This window comes from Rhinolophus ferrumequinum, chromosome 15, assembly GCF_004115265.2.
Source record: "Rhinolophus ferrumequinum isolate MPI-CBG mRhiFer1 chromosome 15, mRhiFer1_v1.p, whole genome shotgun sequence".
Classification (NCBI taxonomy): domain Eukaryota; kingdom Metazoa; phylum Chordata; class Mammalia; order Chiroptera; family Rhinolophidae; genus Rhinolophus; species Rhinolophus ferrumequinum.
Window position 1 is genome coordinate 31,511,236 of NC_046298.1, and position 25,177 is coordinate 31,536,412.

General features: G+C 46.1%; 1 protein-coding gene across 2 annotated transcripts; it reads right to left on the reverse strand.

The window, feature by feature from the left end:
* Nucleotides 1-625: 625 nt before the first annotated feature.
* On the reverse strand, nt 626-23,320 carry MTHFSD (methenyltetrahydrofolate synthetase domain containing). Of its 2 annotated transcripts, none has more exons than XM_033128932.1 (8): nt 23,269-23,320; nt 19,527-19,630; nt 18,061-18,174; nt 14,902-15,015; nt 11,998-12,088; nt 5,532-5,644; nt 5,125-5,250; nt 626-1,293 (listed from the first exon to the last, which is right to left on the reverse strand). In XM_033128932.1, the coding sequence occupies exons 1-8, from the start codon at nt 23,282-23,284 to the stop codon at nt 793-795; spliced, it is 1,179 nt and encodes a 392-aa protein (XP_032984823.1). In that variant the 5' UTR covers nt 23,285-23,320; the 3' UTR covers nt 626-792. The 2 variants fall into 2 exon arrangements, with proteins under 2 accessions (XP_032984823.1, XP_032984824.1); XM_033128933.1 differs by lacking the exon at nt 18,061-18,174 and adding an exon at nt 18,207-18,320.
* Between the last annotated feature and the right edge of the window lie 1,857 nt (nt 23,321-25,177).

Sequence of the window (25,177 nt, forward strand, 5' to 3'; positions counted from 1 at the left end):
GACTTTGTCTGTGATGTAGGCCTGGATGACTCACTTTCCAAAGCCAGTATCTCCTACGAGATAGCGCTTCCTGCTGTGTGCAGGGGCAGCTGGCAAAGAGTAGAGAGTGAAGGGGTGTTCACCCAGAGGGAGGAGTAAGGTTAGAAAGGTAAGGAGAGGACAGAGGTGAGACCACTGAACCAAAGGTTCATGTCGGGTCAGCTCTCCGTCTCTGACACCAGGACTGAGTTGAGAGAAGCAGATTGTACCCAGGAGGTTGAAATACTTGACTTCTGCAATTTGCATACAGTTTTCCCTTCTTAGAGCCAGGCCAAGGGTCCTGGGGCACAAGAGCATTTTCTGCTTAGCCCTACTGTGCTTCTGCATGTGGTCCCTGCCAGGGCCTCTTCTGGCAGGATCCTCTGTCCACCGTCTCTCAATCTCCTACTCCCCTCAAATCCAGACTCACATTCTCCGAAATCACTGTCCCCACTTACTCCTACTTGTTTATTGCTCACTTAGTCCCCTAAACCTTCTCAAATGCTATCTCTACTGAGAAACCAGCACAGATATAACATCCAGCAGGCTAAAGGACCACGAACTGAATACACTCCAGCTTCCTAAACGTGAAAACACAAGGCTACTGGCTAATAGCTCCTACTCATCAGAACATTCTCGGGCAGTAACCGAAGGCGGTGACTTCCTAAAAAGAACTGAACTTTGTCAAAGCAGCTCAGGCAGCAACAGCTTTGTGGCGTCCTACTATGCAGGCATCTGAAGTTCCATGGAGACCGGAGTGGGACTCGTCACAGATCAGATGGTCGGGTAAGCGTCAGGGTGCGGCTCTCCAGCACGGCCGCCCCCCAGGTCATTGGCTCTCTGTGGCCTGGCCAGTGCCACCTTCAAGGTGTTGGTGCCCAGGCGCAAGCCCTGCAAGCAGGAGACGGCTTGCTGGGCTGAGGCTGAGTCCGGGTAATGGAGGAAGGCCCTGTGCCGTGGTCCCTGCCAGGTAAGCCGCAGTGGGGCTGCGCCGAGTTCTCGGAGGGCTCTCTTCAGCTCACTCACTCGGGTATCCCAGGGGAGGTTCCCCACATAAACAGTGTCAGAAGGCACATCCTCCCCTTGCACGGAACCTGACTCCCGCGGGGCTGGGTCCCAGGGTCTTCTGACAGCGCCCGGGGGAGCCGTCTGCTGGCTGCAGGTTTCCAGAAGGTGCTGGTGCTCATCCTGAAGGGTGACATCTTTCCCAGCCTGCTGCTCTCGGGAGCGAAGACTTCTGAGTATTGGGATTTTCCCCATCATCTCATAGCTGATCTGAAAAAATAAAGCAGTTCCACCTATTCTCCGAGTGTCCAAAAGGGACCACAACTTGGTCATGAGGGAGGAGAAATCAAAGTCACACAGGGGCCTCGGCCACGCACGCTCTTGGCACCAGTCTCTATGTGCCATGTGTACCAATGGATTAGATGTGAATGGTCCCACCTGGCCCTCTGTGATGTGGGTCCCTGACTGTCTTACTCAGTAGCTTTGAACCCCCTTGCCAACATGCCATGGCAGCTGGCAAGAACGGCCAGCTTTCTCTACTTTCCTAGAGTCCCAGGAAGCAGAAAACCGAAGGCCTCCTACACAGAGTAGCAGCTAAGATCACTATGATGAGGGTTACAGGGTCATAAATGGCAACTCCCCTGCTGGCTTCCCAGGATAACGGGGGTTTCTGCCTCCATACCTGGCCCCTCCCCGCAGCCTATGCCTTTGTGGGGGATGAGGTCTTTAATAAGCCACAGGGATCTCCTCTTCCTCCTCTCCACTGAAGGACTCAGAAACCAACCCTTTCAAGATGTCACCGAAAACGCAGACACAAGGCAAGAACACCACCTTTGAAAACAGTTCTAGCAATGAGTCTCAAATAACAAATACACAAAATGTTAAGTCTCAATGAATAGGACATCTATCCAAAGGACATCTTCGGCTTTTTGGCCTAACCAAGCAACAAATATTTCCTGAAACCTGCAACAAAGGAGGCGCTAGGAGCCCCAGGAAATGAGGCTCAACTGTGGAGCCCTCCAGAACAGGCTAGAATCAGCTGGATCCAGGCTGCAATGTGGACTGCTGGCGCCGTCTTGCTGGGGCAGTGGCACTGGGAATGCCTGTGCCACAGGTCAGGCTGAGCTTGGACAGCTGAGCCTGGGGAAGAACTGGTTTCATATTGTCAGAAGAATCAGGAGGCAGAAAAGGAACAGAAAAACACTCTTTAGCCCTTTTTGACAGTCCTCATTCTGTAACCATGCTCTCTGTCTTTCTTTTGGGCACGAAGCTTATGAATGATCACCGTTACAAACAGGCAAGCAGTGGTCCGGATATAGGGCTTCCCACAGACGTGGGGACGTGAAGACAGGTCAGCACACAAGGTAGGCAGGTACGATTTTTCTACAAAAATAAATAGTTTGACTAGCATCCCTGTTCTCGTTATATTCAGAATCACATGTAACTTAGAACATGGTCCTTATCCTTGGCAGGGTGTCAGGGACCTTTCTAGAGAAGCTGCGCTTTCCTCCATAGACTCCCCGACACTTCTGTGTACAATTTCCCAATGTCTGTTCATGGACATCCAAACCACAAGAGGCGCACGGGCCCCAGGTGAAAAATCAATGAATTAGAGTAAGATTTAAAGAAATGCAAACACCTAAGAACAGTCAAGTGCCTTCTCACAAACCTAAAGGCTCTTAATCGTCATTAATTTAATACGTGGATCTCTCTCTCCCAGTGCTAAGTACTCAATACTCTCCACCTCAGCAAAGCCTTTCTGTGGGTCAGAGCCCTCTCCAACCGGATGCTACCCTTGCTCCCTGGCATGGCTGCATCAGAAGCTTCTGCAGGTGGCACTCGTCCACTCTGGTCCTCAGAATGGCGCAGATTCTCAGCTGCCATAGAAAGACTGTGCAAAGAAAGACTTGCTCCTTCTAATGTTGCTCATTGTTCCGATGCAAAGAAAAAAAAATCATGTCTACACCATGAAGATATCCACAAGATGTGAGTACTCTTCTAATCAAGAGGAATTTTTCACCTACTTGTTCCTCTGCAATTCTTTTGAATTGATTCATCCAAAGATGACTAAACTCACAGAGACCAGTACACTATGGGCTCTGGGTCCCAAAAAAATCCCAAAGATGACCTAAGTCCAGCCAACCCAACTCCTTCCCACGCCCCCACTCTGCCTTCTTCTTAAGAGTTCAGATTCTTGTGTTCTTTCGGAATATTTAAAAACCGATTTAAACCGGTCATAATTTGATTCTGAAAGATTTCTTAAGTTACTAAGTCTGGTACTTAGGAAGGATGACCAAATTGAAAACTGCAATGACGATCAGAGAAAAAGTTTGACTATACTTACATGGAAGAACTAAATGTTACTCTACTGCAAGAAGCAGCTGCGGGAACCAGCGGGCCTCACTGCCTAGTAAATACCGCACATCCGCTGGTGCCCACTCCAGAGCTGTCTCGGCCAGGTGACCACCCCTGAGGTGCTGTAACTCCCATGTGTTTTTGCCCAATGGAACCACAGAGCTCCCTCATGAAGACATTAAGTGTTCTCAGGAAACCTGACCCACGGCTCAAGGCTCCACACTCATGCAGAAGAAATCTACTTTAACACGTCATAGGGAGCAAAAATACGTCCTTCTGCACACATCACAGGGCTGGCGCACGTCTCAACTGTAATCAGCTGAAGAATAATGAAAATGTTTTAACCGCACATTATAAACTAAGGGAACGTCTACAGCACTGCTGCACTGCCACATGCAAAGGGATCTTTAGAAATGGAAATGCACAAACGCGTGGCTTTTCTGCAAAACTGCTTGTTTCCAGAGCAATACGTTTACTGGGTACAGAATGACAGGCTAACAGCAGTGCAATCGTCCATATTCCCTCACAAGTTCTAGATGGAAAAATCTCCCGACTATGAGGTGGCTTTTGCCAGCTGTTTGCCATCCCTGGACTCTGAAGAACGGCTCGGGTTGACTGCTGTCCCACAGCTGACAGAAAGGGCTCTGTGAGCCAAATGGATGGGCTGGATGTCATACTAGGGACAGGTCCACGGCAGTGCTTCTGTTTTTCCTGGCTGACAATTAGGAACATTTGTTACATTTTGTTAACTTGCCATGTGAAATAAAAGATTTTGCTTGTTAATCAAACATACAAAAAAAAATATTTCCACCCCTCCGTAACTTAAAAAAACAGTATAAAGGAAATTTGATTTTCTTTTATATGCCACAATCACGCTTCAATGGAGCATACAAATGTCAGTCACTTATAAATATGTATTCTTTTTAAGTGATTAAATTAAAAACCTGTCTCCTAGAAATACACGCTAAGTCCAACACAAATCAGAAATCTGACTCTCAAGGCATCTGTTGCCAAACCCAAAAGAAGAGATTTGGGTTCTAATGTTACCTCGGCCACACATTGGTTTTACAATTTTGGATAAGTTGCTTTCTTTCTGGCTCTCACTTTACTTGACCAGAGATAAGAAGACTGGGATGGGTGATCTTTAAGCAGCTGCTGGCAAAGATAAACAGAAACACCAGGAGTATTTCTGATATGAAATACAACTTCCACCAAAATTAGTTCTCTTACATGAGACTAATGCTTATTCATTGATGAAAATGCTTTAAGGTCCCTCCAAATGCCCAAGGTGAAACAACTACGGAGTAAGCACACTTAGGGGAAGAGTGCAAAACCAGGAGATGTGTTACTTCCACAGCTGTTATTCATGCTTTAAAGCATCCATTACCCTTCCAATCGCAGTATCTCTTAAGTATAATGTTATAAACCCACTGGCAAATAGATTCAAGGCATTAGCCCTCCGAGTGGATTTTCTTGTTTCCTACAGCTGGCTATCTTATAGAGGAGACCTTGAATCTGGCTGCTTATCAGAATCCCACAGGTTTGCACAGTAGATTTGCAGGCCCATGCCTGGAGATAGTGATTCGGGAGCTGAATTGTTCAAAAGCTCATGGTAACTCTAACACACCAGGCCTAGGTACAGCTGCCATGCCAGAGCACACAGTAAAAGAGGAAATGCCTCTAAGCCATGGCCCAGACCTGACCACGGAACACTGTGGCGGCCCTCAGTGCCATGTGGTGACCCACCTTGGACCAGGTGATTCCTCTTGGCTTTGGGCGCTCACAGCCTGTGGTGATGACTCTCGTTGGAGTGAGAATATAGTCCACTGTGAGGTCGTGATCCTCAAGGAGCGCTTCAGGTATGTCAACGACCTGGTCAAACAGAAGTAGGTGAAGGAGCTGACGGGGAATATGGCTCCAGTCGTGTCCACTGCACTGCTCAGTGTAAGCACGGAGCTCACTAAACTGACTGTGGATGAGGCCCAGCTACCACATTCCTCCATACCACCACTCACGACATGGCATGGACTGCCAGCAGACACTAGTCTGCCTGTCTCTCTCCCTCTCTCCCCACCTCGCTCTCTCCCTCCTGCCCTCCCTTCCTCCCCTAACTCTCTTAGAGGAGTGTGGTTCAGCTTGGCCACAAGAAGCACCTGGCAGTCGTGGACGATGGTCACCACTGGCGTCGCCTGGCTGACTGCTCCCATCGACACCATCATGGCATATTCAAGATCAGCATAACCTTCCCCCTTCCCGATTCTCCAGCCTAAGATACAAGGCAGAGAATCAGTATCTCTGTAGGGTCTGGGGAGTCATTCAGGAGTAAATTTTTCATTATGTCACAATGAAAGGACAAACTTGGATCCAACATCTCTGGTCCGTCCATAGAAACTTGCCTCATGACCCCACTGGAAATGGAGTCAAAGAGGAATAAGTAACAACACTGAACATGTACAGTGGTTAACACACAACGAGGTGAACATCGAAACTTTTTAAACATAACTACAAAAAGAAACTGAGCGTGCACTTATGTGAGCTTTATGTTAGCAGAACTACACTTAAGAGCAACACAAGGGGCCAACCCAGTGGCTCAGGAGGTTGGAGCTCTGTGCTCCTAACTCCGAAGGCTGCCGGTTCGATTCCCCCATGGGCCAGTGGGCTCCCAAACACAAGGTTGCCAGTTCAATTCCTCGAGTCCCGCAAGGGATGGTGGGCTGCGCCCCCTGCAACTAAAATTGAACACGGCACCTTGAGCTGAGCTGCCGCTGAGCTCCCGGATGGCTCAGTTGGTTGGAGCGCGTCCTCTCAACCACAAGGTTGCTGGTTCAACTTCCGCCAGGAATGGTGGGCTGCGCCCCCCGCAACTAGCAATGGCAACTGGACCTGGAGCTGAGCTGTGCCCTTCACAACTAAGACTGAAAGGACAACAACTTGAAGCTGAATGGCACCCTCCGCAAGATGGAAAGGACAACAACTTGACTTGGAAAAAAGTCCTGGAAGTACACACTGTTCCCCAATAAAGTCCTGTTCCCCTTCCCCAATTAAAAAAAAAAAAAGCAACACAAGAGGAGTTCTTAAAAAGACTAAGAACAACTTTCAACTAAAGGCAAAACCTTTTTCATCTATTTCACTTAAAGGGAAAATAAAAACTCTAAAATCAGGGATACGTGATTTGAGATGGCATAGCCTTGTCTTGTAAAAAGCCCTGAACAGCTACCCAATTCAACCCTACGGTTCTCAAAGGAAGGATGATTTAAGCAGGACTAGTACAATTTTTGCAACTTCATAAATGATGGCACAACAACAAGGGATTATTATCTGAAGCTAAGCAGGAGAAAAGAATGCAGCAAGACAGTAAACATTAAAATGCCTTCTGGCTCCCCAAATGGGGCTGTACATTCCTCTCGGTAGGAAGCCCATGACAGTGCAGAAACTTAGACTTCTATTTCACGTTAGCTTCACCACCAAGAGTTGAAGCATCATTGCTCATGCATATTTCTAAAATTCAGATCTAATCATGTTATTTATTTATTTTTTTTACAATTAAAAGCCTTCAACTGTGCACGCAAAGAGATAAGTGAAAGACAATTCAACAGAAAAACAGCAAAGGATATGAACAGTCCACAGAAAGAGACAGGCAGATAAACAGCAAATATATGAGAAATGTTCAACTTCACTCATAACTAAATGCAAATCCAAAGGCTAATGAAATACTACTGTTCACTATCAGACAGGTAAAAAAAAAATGAAAGTTGGATAGTTGTTAACAAGCACGTGGGGAGAAAGGCCAGGCATACGCTGCTGGGGATATGAGGTGGGCAACCTTGTGGTGGGTCATCTAGCGACATCCATCAGGACTTAGAATACGCCCTTTGGTTCAGCAATTCCTCTCCTAGGAAGGATCCCATGGATGGTCCCCAAAGGCACACCTAGACCATATGACAAGACGACACCTCATTCTAGTGTTATCTGTAAGGGAAAAACCAAAACCAAACCCTGGAGGTAACTTAAATGTCTCTCACTCAGGGCTATTCAATAGGAAGAGGCCGACGCACCGGCACTGATGAGCAAAGGTCTTGGAGACACATCATCCATGGCACAGCGTACTGTAAACGCTGTCCCTCCCGTGAAAACAGACACAGGATGAACACACACCCTACACACAAAATGCACACGCTACCTCTATCTCACACGGTGCTGGTATTCATACACCAACACAAGGAACCGCTGACAGTGGGAATTTGGGGAAAGGAGGAAGGAAAGTGCACACATGATGCTTTCTGTGCCATTCAAAGTTTCCAAATGTATGCACGATGATTCTGTTGTTTTAATCAGGGGGCTATCTGGATGGTGACATTTACAAAACGTTGTTTTCTTCTTCATGCATTCTAAGCTAAAAAGGAAAACGCCTGACGATCTTTTGAAAGGAGAAATCTTTGCTAATTTCCCATTGACAGAAGAGTACAGCCCAAATCCTGTCACCCGGCCCCAACCACCAAAGGGTCCTGCTATATGAACGTGCCACTCCTTCTCCCTCTCCTGCTCCACCTGCCTCAAAAACACCTGGCATGCAAGAGCTAACCCCGAGGTCACTTCTGAGATGATGCCCTGCTCGAGGTTCACGGGTCCCTCCTCTGACCCCCACCGATGTCTGTGCTAACTTCCATTTCTAAGACCAAGCACATCGTATTGTAGTTCAGCTATTGAGTCTGCTCCTCCCATTCACTGTGGGCTCAATGCAGAGACCACCATGCTGACCTGGCTGCTGGTCCATAGTAGGCACACTGGAAATGTGTGCTCGTGTGCGCCCATCCTGATGACACAGGTACAGCATCTGTAGTTGGGCGCAAAGAAAGCAAAGAATAGAGAACTACAACAACCTCTCACATACTAGCTCACTAGGGAGAGCTGGGAAGAGAGAGAGTGTTAAGGTGAAAATATTAAAGACCAGCATTAAAAAAAACCCCAAAAACCCACAACACTCAAGGTTTGGAACAAATGATTTAGAGCATCTCTCACTAACACTTTACTGGGAATCTCTCCTGAAGGAAGAACTTGGCTTTGGCCAATTAATTTTCAAAGAGAGCTCTGGGGATGAGTGTTTCAGGACAGTCTCTCCTGTTTTTCTCTTGGAAGGATAGGAGGAGAGAGAACGCTTTCCTAGTGGGGGCCCCAAATCACACTGTACAAGCACAGGTCTGCAATGGGGTGATCCCACCTGGAACCACTGAACCCACTGAAGAATAAGCAGGTTGTTTGCAAAGAGCATCAAACTGGGTCTGGGGCAGAGGAGATCCAAGATGGTGGAGTAGACAAACACTGTGCCTGTTCGTTCCATGAACACATTAGAATTACAACTAAATCGTAGAACAATCAACCTGGAGAACCATCTGAAGTCTAGCTGAACATAAGTTTTATAGCTAATGATATAAAGAAGCCACGTCGAGACTGATAAAAGGTGCGGAGACGCAAAACGGGTTGGCCCCAAACCTCCCTGTGGCAGTTGAGAACCAGGAGGGTATCTTGGCCCAGTAGGCTCCCCTCAGAGAAGCAAGAAACACCAGCCCCATACCGGTCTCCCCAGCCTGGAGTACTGGTGCCCAGGAGAGCCCCCACAACATTTGGCTGTGAAAAACCATGGGTATTTCAACCATCCAGGTGGGATGGAGGCTGCGGGAAATCAGATGTTCTCTTAAAGAAACCGGGCATAGACCCACCTGCTCGCACGTACCTCACCCTGGGCTCTGGCGGAGGGACGGTGACTCAGGGGGTGTCAGAGACATAATGGGATGCAGGCTGAGGAGTGGGGCTTCGGATCAAGGGCTGGAGGACAGTCGCCATTTTCCCCATGTAAGGCTTTCCTCCCTTGCAGCCAGCAGGCAGATGCCATCTTTCTTGTATTGAGCCCGCCTCCCACAGGCCAAATCTGAATCTGATTGGCCTGGTGAGCTCCGCAGCTTCGCTCTGCTGACTCACTGAGACCTCACCCAACTCCCCCAGTGAGGAAGGCACTTTCTTGTTGGAGCAGTCAGCCCCGCCCACATCGCACTCTTTCTAGGAAACTATCAGGGTCCAAAGGCTCCAGGCCCGCGGTGACTTGCCTTGGTGTGTTCTGAGACTTCTGAGTAGCTCCAGGCCCAGCACTGACACCAAACTAGAATTTACATTAACCTGGTAACCACAACTCTTCCCACTCTAGTGACTCCCTGAGACCCTGCCTCACCCAACTTGCATACCGAACAAGGCTTTATCAGCGGCTGAACCTTAAGGGAGCCAGTAGGTGGCAGCAGGCCTCAGGGTGTCCTGGATTTTTACAGAGCTAACCCAGGCCCATTACTGGTGGCAGCTGTCCTTGGTTCACAATGTGACCTCTCCCAGACGCCTCCAGGTTTAGCACAGGCAATGAACAACCATGGATCACTTTGCACCTCCTACCAGGTAGTCTCTGGCTGGTCACAGGCAGTAGGTGACCTGGGCCTGCACCAGAGCCCTTCCCAAGAGGCCCCAGAACCAACATACTTGGAGGCTGGCTTCAGACCACAGCAGAGCACTGCCCAATTAACCCCACAAGCAGCACACACAAAGAGCAGTCTCAACAGTCACCAGAGCCCACAAGTACTACAAGGAAGGTTAAAGGGACTTCTTTACGATGAAAAGAAAAAAAAAGGAATAATTAAATGGAAATAGCTAAATATCTATCAACAATTACTTTCAATGTAAGATTAAATGCTTCAATCAAAAGACATAGGAGGGCTGAATGGAAAATAAAACCCTGATACATGTTGCCTACAAGAAACACACTACAGATTGAAAGACATACAGACGGATAGTAAAGGGATGGAAAAAAAATATTTCACGAAAATGGAATCAAACAAAAAAACCCCCAGAAAACCTCCCAAAAGCTGGGGAACAATACTTATACCAGACAAAATAGACTTTAAAACAAAGGGTCTAACAAGAGACAAAGAAGGAGCCAGTAATCCCACTTCTGGATAATTATCTGAAGAAACCCAAAACGCTACTTCGAGGGGCTGTGTACATCCGTATGCTCCTTGCAGCATTGTTTACAATTGCCAAGATGTGGAGGCAGCCTGGGTGTCTGTTGATGGAAGAATGAATAAAGAGTAGGTGGTACATATATACGTATACAACGGAATATTGCTCGGCAATGGCAGGGAATGTTCTTGCCACCTGTGGCAGCATGAATAGACCTGGAGGGAATTGTGCTGAGTGGAATGTCAGACAGAGAAAGACAGATGCAATGTGATTTCACTTTTATGTGGACTCTAAAGAACAAAATAAACAAACAAAAAGAAACTCACAGACACAGAGACATTTTGATGGTTGCCAGATAGGCGGGGAGTGGAAGTAAAAAAGGGGAAAGGATTAAGTACAAATTGGTTGTTACACAGTAGTTTTAGGGATGTAGGGTATAGCATAAAGAATATAGTCAGTAACATTGCAGTAACTATGTACGGTGTCAGATAGGTACAAGATTTGTTGGGGTGATAGATGGGAGGGGGTTGGGGGCACAGGGCAAAAGGTGAGGGGATTAAGAAGTACAAATTGGTAGTTACAATATAGTCATGGAGATATAAAGTAAAGCACAGGGAATATAGTCAATGATATGGTGATATCTATGTATAGTGCTGGGTGGGTATTAGACTAGTCAAGGGAAGATCATTTCTTAAATTATGTAAATGTCTAACCACTACGCTGTACATCTGAAATGAACATAAAATAACATCGAATGTCAAATGTAATTGAAAAAATTACAAAAGAGGGGGGAAAAGATGAAGGGGAGTAAGAGGTTCAAATTTCCAGGTATAAAACAAATCAGTCACGGGGATGTAACATACAGCATAGGGAATACAGTCAATAATATTGTGATAACGTGGTACAGTGTCAGATGGTTGCTGGACTTATCATGGGGATCACTTCTTTACATCTATAAATGTTGAATAACTATGGTGTACCCCTGAAATTAATATAATATTGCATGTTAACTATATTTTAATAAAAATCTTTAAAAAATATTAAAAAAAAAAAAAAAAGCTGGGCTTGGGGCAGAGCAATGCAGAGGGGATGAGGTACCCTGGAAACCACAGGGTGGCTCGGCAGAGTGCAGACCTGTGCTGCTCACCTGCCTGTATGGCGAAGCCCCAGGCCTTGCAGGCAGGCTCAGAGCCACCCCGTGTTGTCCGGGAGACTGCCGCTTCATGACAAAAACAAGGCTTAGAACCTAATGTTTCCCACATACTGGAGGCTGTCCAAAACCAACTATTTACTGACATACTGCAAATAAATTCAGCTCCAGTTCCAGTCAACTTAAGAACAGAGGGACAATCTTTCACCAACTGAAGAGAGATTATCTCACTTTATTTTTCCCATTGAGAAGAGTGAAAATGTACTGTAAAGGTGTAGAGTGGGGCCAGGAGTGGGAGGGGTGGGGTTAACTCTTGGAAATGAACAATAGATGCAGCGGTTTCTGAGGCCACGCCTGTGCCCAGAAAGCTGAAATCACTTACCGTCACCTTCTGCAAGACGAGCAGAGAGCTGGTGGAACAGCAAACTGCACGGGAAGTGGTCACATCTGAGAATTCCTGTTTGTAATCTTACCTTTTTCAGAAACGGCAACAGATCCCACCACAATCAAGTCCACAAGGACCCTGGCGTCCAAGCCCACGGGTGTGCTGTAGTTCCTCACACCCTGCAGACAGAGACGCGGACCTGAAAGCTTTTCCAGGCTGCCCCACCTCCTAACACATAGGCAATGAGCAGTCAGGGTCTGAATCAACGTCCTGCGAGAAGCCAATGCATGCATATCCCCACGGCAAACACAAGGCATTGTAGAAATGGTATTTCAGGAAAAACATTTTAGGATAATTTCCCACCATTTCTTCCCCAGGAAAGACGCCAGGAGGAACTGACAGCACAGATGGATAGGATATCAATTTCATAATATTTAGCAGATCATTTTTTCCATGACACAGAAGAACATGGAGATTACAACACAGGCTCAAAGGAATCCCACAGAACTGGGTCCAGATGCCTCTCTGCCCTGTGACCTCAGCAGTAGGAAGCTATGCAAACTTTCAATTTCTTCATCTTTAAGATAGGGACACCACCCCTGGCCTCATCAGACTGGTGTTGGAATGAAACGAGATCACGGAGGTAAAGCATTTGGCACAGAAGACATGGTGTGACATATTTATTCAGTATGAAAGTCTGGAGGCCATTATCTTCATGTATAGCACATTCCCTTCTGAAATATTACCTATTCAACCAAAACGCACCAAAAGTACACCGTGTACGCTAACTAATGGAGGCCTGTATTTAACAAATAGGAAGGCCGATGTGTCATGATTCTGACAATAAGGGCTACAGGTAACTCTAAGGAACCAGATTGGGACACTGTATGGAGTGGTACCCAGCAGATGCGGATCACTGGGTGTTGTATTGACCCCTGCCTACAAATATATGACAAGTCACTTATGGGATCCGTACATGTGATTAGTCTGGGGCCTCCTAACAGTCAAACCAGTCATCAGCCCATGGCGCCCCATTGTGGGAAAGCCTATCTTTGCTTAATCTCTCAGTGACCACGGAGGTAGGCATCTCACGTCCCCAAGAGTTGGGCCTTGTCCCCAACTCTGTTTTAATGGGCTCCGTGCCTGGCAGCCTTGGTGAGCAGACAGCTGGGTGGTGTCTTTTGTGTTGTAACTGTGTGTCACACTTCCTTTTTCTTCCTGCAGTCAGCCTCACCTGCTAAGTGTGGCCAGACACAGCGTGAGCAACCAGGAGTCTCCTGAGTCTCCAAAGTCATGTTCAAATCAACAAAAAGTCACTGATGGGTAGGACTTATCATGCGATTAAGACACCTTTCTGTCTGCACACAGGGGTGGTTACCAGAATACTCCTAAGGCAGAGTAAATATAATACAAAGACAAATGATGACAGACACAGGTGGCTGGGGCGTGATGGTGGCAGTGAGGGACAAATTCAGAGACTTATCTGCCAGGAAGTTAAGGCTGTATCAGAGGCTCCACGGTATATATGCACCGTGGCAGTATTTCTGCCATAAGCTGTGGCAACCAAAATAATAACTGCACTAAAATTTGCATTTGCATTTGATGTGGCCTTAAGAGTCTCTCTCCACTTTCCTATTTTTCCTGTGCCATAAAGTAAATGAAAATCTTTTTGAGGTTCATGACTCTGGCTCTCTGATGGTGATCCAGTATCTCATGTCATAAAAAAGCCCAAACTTTGCCGTTGAATCCTTATTAAAGTTGTCATGAGAACCGATCTAGCTTTACCGTGGGCCCGGCCATACTTTCAGGAGTGCACGTGTGGGACCAGCCAGTGCCGGCGCTTCATGGGGAACTCCTGGCGATAAGCAGAGTGGTGGTCACCTTTCAGGGGGCAGGGTATGCTGTTACAGGTGGCACAGACCACTATACCAGCACCACAGCTACATCTGACCTGGGCCTCAATCCCAGGAAAAGGACTGCTGTTACTGCATGAACCTATGGCTTCTAACTGATCACATTCCCTGTCGGCTCCAAGAAACGTGGGATCAACTGCAGAGGATCACAGCGTTTACAGTTTTGAGCAGTGACCAGAACCAATGCTGTCTCCTGTTTTCCTATATTTTCTCTTTGCTCTTTTGTTCTACACATATTTTATTATTTTACTTTATAAGTATTTTTCGTAAGCCATATCCAATTCTATTTTTGGAATAAAACAAGTTATCAATAAATAACAATAAAGCATTCAATTTTTACACATTAGACTTAAGTGGAAAATTCCTTAAAAAAAGGAATATCTCAATGCCCTATTTTTTATTCCAACAGATTAGGAGTCAAATGACCAGTCTACTTTAGGAGTCTGAAAAGTCACCAAATTCTATTTCTTGATCTGTAAACTACAAGACAAAGTCCTTTATAGTGCACCCTGATGTAATATTTGCACACTTTGGTTTTACTACATTGTGAGGCATTCTTGAAAATCTTATGTACTCTACGACACACACACACACACACACACACACACACACACACACACACACACACACCAGCAATCATTAATTTAGAACTGATGAGGCAATTCCTAATTGAACATATTTTGGAAATTCCACGCTGTGTCCCCTATTGTTCTGGTGGCATTTGAGAAAACGCTCTAGAGCGCGAAACAACGAAACAGGTTAACACTAGAGGGTGCCAGAGTACCAGATAATTTGTTTTTCCTTTCTTTCTTTTTTTTTCTTTCTTTGTTACCAGAATTTGTAATTTGCCAGCTTGGTGCAAAATAGAAACCAAGTTACAGAAATGGAATCCATGTATTCATAGTTTTTCTACTTGGCTCCCTTAATGACAGGATTGCTGAATACTTCAACATCTCTGTTCATTTGACTTTGTTAAAAATACATTTTAAACTTTGTGGTGTATTTTATGCAATTCTAACTTCAGAAGCTGCGGCTGAGCAGTTTCTTTCCTTGGTGGGTGACTTGTTCCTCGCACTTACCTGAGAGGTGGCACATTTTCTCAGGATGTCTTTAGTTGCCCCAGGGGGTGGTGTGATCCTATTAAATAACCCTGTTCTCAGTCGTGGTGTTGGAACCAACAACGTTTTTTTGCTCTTTTAAAAGAAAGACAAGAAATTACAAAATGAAACAGGAACTTTCTTGTGTATGTTTTTAACATTTCAGGGAGAGAAGCAAGTTACTATTATCTGCATTTTTTTTTGGTGTGTGCCAAGGAAATTACTTGTTTGCAAACAAGTAAATAATACATGGAGATCAATTTTACTTAGAGCCACAAACTTAACCCAGCCGTGGATGAAGAGGCAGGGCATTTGTTAAACTCACGAATTCTACTTTACTTGCCACTGAAAATTGTTACAGGCAAAAAAATGACAACACAAATCCAAAGGTCTGTTCTCATAAAACTTCCAAACATAACTTTCCCGTGCCCCCTGTTCTCAGCGTTAAATGCTACACTGTTACTGCTTTAATTTGAAACTGGTATAGCATAGCCACATTAAAGACATAATTCCATCAAATATTTACATCTAGTTTGCTGCTCAATAAATCACAATCTAAGATCAGCACTTGATATAATCAGTATTTTATACTGACCTGTATCAACACCACTTTTCTTCTATTTAGTTCTCAGATTGGGAGTGCCACACGGCTTCTCCCTGTGCAAAGGACACAGGGCTTCTCAAACTGGGGGCTCTGGGCACTTGTTAGAAATGGTCAGAAGCTCTGGGGGCAGGCCCAGCAATCTGCTTTAACAAGCCCACTGGGTCAAACAGGAGAACCACTGCTCAAAGCATCTCCGTAGATCACGCAGGGGCAGGCCGTGAGGCAATCATAAAATGTGTAAAATCTTTTGTGTAAAAAGTAGTATATTTTAGTTTTGGTGCAGGAGATGACAGCGTGAGACCAACAAAAGGCCTATAAAATCACAGTTTGGCTTAATTAAATAAAGGTTTTTCAACCACAAGGGAAGAGTATTTCAACACAAGTAATGACCACATACTATTTTCCTTTGGAGTGTTAGAGAGTTTGGGGTTCATTTCATTTGCAGTCTCCAGATGACTCTGGCTCACTGCAGATTATGCTGGTTACTCCGTTTTCCGGAAGCTGCTCCCGCCCAGCTCTGTGGATCTCAACCCTAGTTGTCCGTTAGCATTCTCTGGGGAGCTTTAAGACTTACCAAGGTCCAGACGTAGTCAGATCTTCTGTTTCAGAACCTGACATTGGCAATTGATTGTCTTCAAAGGTCCCCATCTGGGGTACTTCAAAGTACCCCAGAGGGTACTACCATCAGCCAGGGTTGGTAAATGCCACCTAGGCCAGTGGTTCTCAGGCGTCATCAGCTGTTCTTTAAAAAGACTCCAGAAACCGATTCAAGGCCTGGGGTTGAGCCTGGGAAGCTGTGCATCCCCAAACACAGGCCACTGTGTCCCCAGGTGTGGTCTGTGGCCGTGGATGTCACCATCCCTGCTTGCACTCAGGTAGGGCTAGGGAACTTGCAGCCTTACCTACTTCCTAGGTAATTTTTAACCCACTAACATTTCTAGAAACCACTGATGAGCCTGTAGACCTACAGCACAGCGACCACAGGCGTCACTGCACCGTTTTCACCACTACATCTGTGACTGGCCTAGAGCCTGGGATACAGTTTGGCTGTTTATGCCTCCTGAATAAATGAAGGTGAGGACTCAGTCATTCTCTCCTGCCACCTGGCTGCACTCGTCTCACAGGATGCCTTGGCTGAGCTCTAAAATCTTTGACACGTGCATGGCTTTTGATGCTGTGGTCGTGAGCGGCTGACAGGTAAGAATACCCTGCCCCTCACACATGTAGAGAGCTGACTCTGGTCACACTGTGGAATAACTGCCCACTGTGTGTGCTTCACTGCTGCTGCTCTTATTGCCTCTAGTTCATTAAAGTGACTTATTGACTGGGAAAATAAGGCTGGCAAAAAAGAATGCTTGTGGAAGAGCCTAAACCAGACGCCCCTGTTGGGGTTGAACCGCACACAGAAGACAGAATGATCTCCTACACAAGATAGCTGGAAGAACCAGAGTGGAATCCCTGCACCCCTGCTGGTTCCCTGTAAAATTACTTTCTGGTATTCACTCCACCACACAGGGTGAATGGCGCCCTGCATAACCCCGGCTTCTCAGGAGATGTGGGAGAACAGGGTCACCACACGAAGCGCGGTAGCATGAGGCAGAACTCCAAAGAGCCTGCACTGTGACATTTAGCACCTATTCACATTATCAGCAGTCATCTGTTTCAGCAAAAGAACATCACTCACTATGTGAAATTAGTGCTGTTATTTGAATGTTATTGCTTTAATAGTTTTGCTTGTATTTAATTTATATGCTTACTTTGGTTTTATGGTTGCCTAAGAGCTACAAGCATTCAAATTTATGCCAAATTTTATGTTTGTACTTATTGAATTATAATAAATTAATTTAAAGCAAACTTGAGGATATTTTTTTTTCTTCAAAAGGGCCCTATATATTTAAGAAACACTGTTCTAATTTATATATTTTGGGAACTCAATGTATCAGATTTCTTATTTGAGGGTTATCAAGTTTCAAAGAATTATAATATTAGAAATATGGCAGGAGAAAATAAACATATTGTAATCTTTCTCTTCTGACGAAGGACATCAGAATTGAGAATGCTTCCATGTCATCCTTTTGAATGTCCTTTATCTTTAAATTTAGAAACATTCAGGACTTCTGACTGACTGCTAAACAACTGAAAGACTTCTGAGCTGTTCCTGGAAAAGACAACTCCAGGGCACGTTCTGCGTGGGCAGGAGTCAGAATACAGGATTCTAAATACAGGATTGCATGTATTTACTGAAAATAAGACCTAGCTGGACAATCAGCTCTAATGCGTCTTTTGGAGCAAAAATTAATATAAGACCCGGTATTATGTTATTATATTATATTATATTATATTATATTTTGTTATATTATATTATACCTGCTCTTATAGTTAAATAAGATCAGGTCTTATATTAATTTTTGCTCCAAAAGACTCATTAGAGTTGATTATCTGGCTAGGTCTTATTTTTGGGGAAACATGGTACCAGCCATCTGGAGACAGCCTTCCTGTCAGTGGCCAGGGCTCCAGCTCAGGGAAATGGGATTTACCTGTAGTGCCAACAGCCGAACGCCTTCCAGTGGTTTATCGGGGTCCACTTTAACTTCCTGCATGCTGGAAAAAACTTCTAGGTCTTTGATGTTTTGGCAAGCCAGATAAGAGCCCTGGTTAGGCAAACAGACAGAGTTGCACTTACGTCGAGGATGAAGAAGCGAGCATTTTTCTGGGGAGCATCAGGGTTGACTTTAATGGTTCTGGCCATTTTGAACGCCTGAAGGCGTGGGAAATGCTCAGCAGCGCGAGAAGCACCCTGTTTTTAAATGCAATTGCATGTTACTCAGAGGACAATTGCAGCCTGAACAGTTTGCTCCAGCATCCCACCCAGACAGGCGGAAGCGCTAATTCTGAAACAAGATTTAAGAGTCACCCAAAGAAACATCTGAGAAAGTAGTCAGGGTAGAAAGCTAGCCGGGCTCCACTTTATTACTGAAATAAAATATACACCCCAAAAAGTGTACAAATCATGAGTACAGGTTGATGAATTTTCAGAAAATGAACTACCACCTAAATCAAGACAGAGCATATAAATCAAGGTTAGAGCACTAACCCAGAACTCCCATCCCTCTCCTAGTTAATTCGCTTTTTAAAGATTATCACTGATTCTGTTCATCTTTCACCTTTTCCCTGAACTTCATGTACACGTCTCTTGCTGGAGTAACAAGCACTAAAACAAACCCAAGTAGCAACAAAAACCAGCCAAAAGAAGTTTTTCAAAGGGACAGGACGGCCTCGGAACCAGCTCGGCTAAGGACGAGAGAAGGGCTGGAGCTTGCTTCTTAGAAGCCAGGTTGGAAAGAGAAAGCCCAGCCAAATGAGGTGGGGTGTGGAGGTGATGCCAAACAAACAGGCCACATCCTTCAGGCCTGACAGAGCAATGATTTTGAAAAAGCGCTTTCTCTTTCTCTTTGAAAACATGCATGCCGAAGATTATGAGTTGTGTGTTGCCTGTCAAACGACTTTTTTCTTCGAATACTATTATACACAGGTATCTTTGATTGTTTTCTATTCTGAACATTTGGGAAACCGGCGAGGCCTTCCTCTTTCCAAAGGTGCTAGCTGTAGGGTTTCTTTCTCAGAGTACAGCGCCCTCACTGCCCTTAGGGAGCCAATTTTGTGAAAAGGCACAACAATAAAGTGCTTCCAGCCAGGATAAACATTTCACTCTGCATCACATGGTAAACGGTAGACTGAGCACCACCTCACGGCAAGATACAACCAACCAACCCACGCTGCGCAGAAAAGCAAAAGGCCCTGAGAGTCAAGGTTAGGTAACATGATGAGAGATGTCTCGAAACACAAAAACATCTCGGCCTGGTGGTTTGGACTTCACACCACCACTCACTGTTCACTGAATTTGAATCCACCATGATGACGCAGGACGGTAACTGTATTACTTATGTCATTCATTTAGGAATATCCTGTTTTCCTGTTCACTGCTCCAAGAATGCTTCAGTACCTTGAAGTTGGGAATCCTGTGATGAACAGGTCGGGGAAAGTCAGCTAAATTTTGTGATTCCATGTAGTCCCAAATCTGCTCACGAATGTCCTGTTTGGAAATACCTATCGCAAGAAAGGGTGTGATTGATTAATACAGCAGAAAGAAATTCCACAGTGTGTGCATTCCGGGTCCTACTGCACGCCTGCTCCAGCTATACCCTCCACCAGGCTAGACTAGGGTCTACAGCTTCTGATCTCTACACAGAAAATCAGGGTTAGGGATAAGTTTTGCATTCACGACAAATCGCTCAAGTCCTACAATAGTTCAACATAACCCAAGGGTTTAATGAACCCAGTTCTGCTAACCGGTAGCAGAACAAAATGCAACCCAAGCCATGTCACCCAGCATTCTTAGAGTCCACACTTAGAGAGGTGAGTTCTGCCTCAAGACATTGTCATTTCACACTCTATGTAGTCTCGAGATGGCTGGGATTAGTTTATTTTTGCTGGAAATCTAGTACGCTTCCTTAACCTTAAGTGATTTATAAACCGGCTATTATTTTGGATTACCAACTACCACCCCTTTGCTACCACACTTTGCTAGTGTGGGAATCTTCTATTCCATATCCAAATTTGGAAATGCAATTTTAGAGATCAAATACATTTTACTTGATTGGGACAGCCCAAGTAGAATTTGCATGAATGATGTGCTCCTCTTGGAGTGGAGAAATATCAAAAGTAGTTTCCAGTGATGTAGGAAAAAAAAAAACATAAAACCAGCACATTCACAGAGATACATTTTAAAATAGTCACCAAATTTTTGTTTTTGTTGGTCCAAAAGGATATCCTTGTACAGAAGTTTGTTTCGAATCACTTTGATATCTACTCGTTGGTTTCTTTTCGTAACAATTTATTATAAGGCCAGCATTGTAAATTACGAAGCAAGGAATTTCATAGGCGGTAATCTCATGCACAAGTATTCTCTCATCACTACCACCAACCTGGAAGGAGACCCTGTGCCCAGATGTAACTCCCAGTGAGGGGCTGTCTACCTGCCGTATGCCATCTAAAGGCCTCTGCAGGGATACACACACACACACACACACACACACACACACACACACACACAGTGCTTCAGGGACATGCGCCTCTGACATTGGTGTGAAAAGTCGACCTCTTCCACTCAGAGAACTGAGATGGCGTTCCCATAACTATACACACCCAGGCTGTGAAGGTGAGGTTCTACACACAGTGTGTGTGGCGGGGGAACTCTCATCACCCAGGCAGGAAGGAGGCACAGGCTTAACCTCTCAGGTCCTCAGTGTCCCTTAACGGAGTGGAGGCTGCTCAAAAGGAACAGAAGGGCCAAGAGCGCTGGGAGTCACCTGGATGGGTGTTGGCCCAGGGCTGGAAGCCTGTCTCATTCTACATTGTGTGGCTTTGAATTGGGAATAAATTCCATTCTAAAAGCTTAATTTTTTTGTGAATGGATTTTTTAAACATCCTAAGGGAGCTATTAGGTTGATGCAAAAGTACCTGCGGTTTTTGCAATTATTTTTAACCTTTTAAATTGCAATTACTTTTGCACCAACTAATATATAATGAAGAGCTTCTTTCCTCACCGTTTGCTCGGAACCAGGGCCCCTCCCCCAAGGCAATCAGTGCACCTGTGTCTTCTTATGAATTTTTTCCCAGGTATCTCAGGCTTCACACTGGAGACACTTTCAGTCCCACCCTCGTTTTCTGTGCCTAAGGAAGTGCGCTATCCATACAGCTGCACTCACTGCTCTGTACTTTGCTGTCGTTTTTACTTCCTATTTTGCAGATTAGTCCATATGGTATGTAAAAATACCCTCACCTTTCCATGCAGTTGCGTAGCATCCCACAATACAGACAGGTCAAACTGGACTCAAGCAGTCGCCTACGGATGGGCAACCTTTTGTTTGTTACTGATGAATGCTTTTACAATCCCACCCACCTTGTAACAATTTGTTAAATGTGTAGTTCTAAGGTGTAAGGGCCACAGCTAAAGGCTTCCACTGCTGATGCCCTCAGGACAGACCTAGATCCTCTTGGCAGAGTGTGCATACAAGGCTTTAACAGCCAGACCTGAGCCTCCTGGAGCCCACTGCAAACACTGGTGGTGCCTTTGGACCCCAGCTGTGCTTTGAACCACCCCAGAAATCAAAAATGCTTAAAAAAAAAATCAGGTGTGCTTAGGGAACACACATCTCTAAGATGCAGGCCAACATTATACTGCTGTCAGCCTGAGAAGGGCCAGGCAAGAAGTTTCCCTCACTCGGCTTGTTCTTTCCTGCTGGGAGCTCTGCACTTCTGGTCTCTTCTGGAAAAGTCTGCTCAGCTCCCCATCCCTCCCACAAAACCTCAGTCTTCAAGGTCCAGCTTTGGCACCACCTCCAGGGAGTCTCCCTGCCATTCTGCTCCAGTGTCCTGTGGATCCCTCTGTCACTGGGTGTGAAATGAGCTGCAAAGCTCTGCTGTCTACTTCAGCTTCATCTCCCATAGTTCCTCACTTAGAATTCAAAAAGTGGCGCAACCACTGTTGGTCCCTGGCCCCACACACCTGCCCATCTCTCTCTCTCTCTCTCCTTCCCCCCGCCCGCCTCCCAGATCCAGCTGAGACGCTGGACCTGGGACTAGCTGAGATGCCACCTCCCCCAGAAAGCATTCTCTGAGTGCTCAGTCACAAACAGATGTTCTTTCTTTAGGAACGCAGAACACCCTCACCATTTGTTTGCTTAACTTTTTCAAACAGAAACAATTACGCTGACATAACTATGATAAGGCTAGTTACACTGATAACTTTCACGAACAACCCAGAGATCTTACAATATCACCAACACTGTGCAGGATACTGTGTGGGACACAAAAAATGTAGAAATTGGGGCCCTTGCCCTGGAGAGTCCATCACAAACATTTGAGTGACTCCCATTTAGAAAGCAATGGGCTAATTGGGAGAGGGAGAGACTAAAAGGGCAGGTCCTTGCCCTCGGAAAGTTATGAAAACATAGGAAACGATTAGGATAATAAAAGACAACATATATTAATGTGTGAAATGCCTGAACCCTATTCTGTAATTCTGGGTCAGGTCAACTAGGGTTTCCCTCTTCTATCATTAGCCTGAAGCTCAGTCCTGGCACTCCACGGGCGGGCACCTCCAAAGGTCTTTTTTTGTCATTCCACTGTATTAGCAGCATCTGTTTACTGTGCAATTTACATTCTGCACGTGTATTAAGGGCAGGAATGGATTTATTCATGGTTGTGGAACCTGGTTTTGACAGACCCTGGCACACCATGAGTTAGTATTATCTTTGCCAGACAATCCTGCAATCAATCACCAAAGTCCAGGGACACTGGGGCAGGACTCCCCAGTGCCTGGTACATCGGAGACCTCAGAAAACATTACTTAAGAGGACAGTGATTAAGCGCCCCAGCGTTTAGGTTAAATTGGTGTCCAGTCCTGCCCCTGCCAGCAGCTGTGAACTGTAAAATGCGGAGGATAGGGAGGGCAGATCTCAGGGAAATAGTTGTGATGACTGGTAGGGGGGCCCACGGACACCACCCCCTGCCCAGCAGGTAGCCCTTTTCTCCCATTATCTTTATTCCACCGCCGACCGGGTCCCGCATCTGGGTCCGAGCCTGCGGCGGGTTCGACCCGGAGCCACGACACAGCACTCCGCGTCCCCCCGCCCGTCTCTCCCGCCGCCCCTCACCCGCCGGTCTTCCTAGCTGTCCCTTACCCGCCCTCGACTCCATCGCGACGCCGTCAGTATGCGACACCACCTGGATCGGGGGCGGTGCACGAGTGACATCACCCGCGCGCGCGCTCTCCCCGCGCCTGCGCCCTGGCCGCCATCGGGGGCAGTGGCGTTGCGGTGCAAGTCTGGTGGGACCCAGCCAGGCACGCATGCGCGTGCGACTCCGTGGGCCGGGTGAAGTTGGATGTGTGGGGGGAGATCGCGCGGCTCAGTGCCTGTGGTTTGTTCATGGAGCACGTCAGCAATGCGAGCTTGCTTGGACGGACGTTTGCCGAGTTCTGGGGCTACCAAGGCGAATAAGCCCGTGGCCTCTCGGGTCCCACTGCCAATTTCAACACGCCCTACCTCTTCTCTGGTCCCCAGAAGCCGCCTCCTCCGGGAAGCCGGCCTTGATTGCTCCTCCAAGACTAGATTCCTCTCCTCTGATTCAAATCGGGCTCAGCTGGGGCATCTGTTTAAAATGTCAGGCTGCTGGAGTGGGATTCACTGGGTTTGCGGTCGGGCCCAGCTCAGCTCCAGGTTGAATCTTATGCGGCTGGAGGCCACACTTTGGGCCCACAAGCCTTAGGTTTTACCATGGCCTCTGGATCTCCTGGAGACAGAAAGAACGTGAAGGCCTACGTTTGCTCGTTTACATCATTCATTTGTTCTCTCATTCATTCAATACATAGGATGGGTCAATCCAAGAGTCGCTGGAAGCGATGGAGCTGAAGAGACAACCAAGTCCATGGCCTCCCCCTGCTCCAGTCTAGCGGGAGCGATAACAAGGAGGGTAACCGGCCGTGCCTTCACGCATTAGGAAGAAAACCCCTTCCCCCTAAAGGAGGGGGTAACCAAGCCACTAGGAACCACTCCCTAGGAGTGATTGCATACCCGTAAGCAACGTGCCTACCACATCGTAAGCACTCAAGAAGTGGTAGCTACTTTTCAAAATTGTATATCCAATACTTCATACAATCCTTACAACAAACTTGGGAAATACATAAAGCATTTTAATACCTACTTTCCACATACGGAAAATGAGTTTCCAGGTGTTCCAGTGACTCATTCAAGGTCTCACAGAACTGATCGTATGCCATTCGCTTTCATGAGATAGAACATAATTAATGACAGTAATAAACAATGATGACTAATGTGCCAGACTCCAGGCTAAGTGCCTTCGAGGTCGTATCTAAATATGATCCCCACAACACCCCTAGATGGCAAATGTGACTGGCATTCTAGAAAGGAGGAAACAGAGACTCAAGATGTTGAAGAACCTCGCCTGGACTGGGAAAGGGCAGAGCATGACATAACTCTGGTGTGCTTAATTGCAAAGCTGTAGCTTCTGGTCACAACTCTGCATGCCTAGGTAGTATCCACAGCATTGGTACATTAAGACATTAAGGAGCCTTAGTGCTACGTGAAAGTGGCCCTGTCTTCTAGCAGGCTTGCAAAAGAAGTACAAAGCATTACTTTGGATCATAGGAGGTTATAAAATGAAATCTCTCAGAGAGGTTGGGTGTCCTTTCTCACTTTCAGGAAAACACAATAAATCTGTGGAAAGTATTTTATGCAAGTTGGCTTGGCCCCAGGGGTGGAAATGTGTGCAGGACTCACTGTTAGCCAGCTGTGCTCAGAGCAGAGACCAGGCTGCTAACCAAATAGCCCAAGGCCCTCCGGTGGCCTGCCTGGCACGTCCCTTGGATGGTAAAGAGACACCAGGGACCATCTCCCCCAGTGGCAATTTTAGAAAGCAGGTGGTGCCAGAAGGAAAGGACATTCCACTTAGCTTTTTTACACCAGGTTTTCAAGTTAGAAGTGCCCCCACAAAGCCCAGGCATTTAAAAGAATAAATAATTATAAAAGAGCCGCCTTAGAAGAAATTAGCTGGCTCTCTTGTAAAAAGATA

Coding starts and splice junctions, on each gene's coding strand:
- MTHFSD (XM_033128932.1), bottom strand. Junction 15,016..18,060: donor TTCGGCTGTTGGCACTACAG/GTAAATCCCATT, acceptor TTCTTTTAAAAG/AGCAAAAAAACGTTGTTGGT. Junction 5,645..11,997: donor TGTTGCCGTTTCTGAAAAAG/GTAAGATTACAA, acceptor CTTGTATCTTAG/GCTGGAGAATCGGGAAGGGG.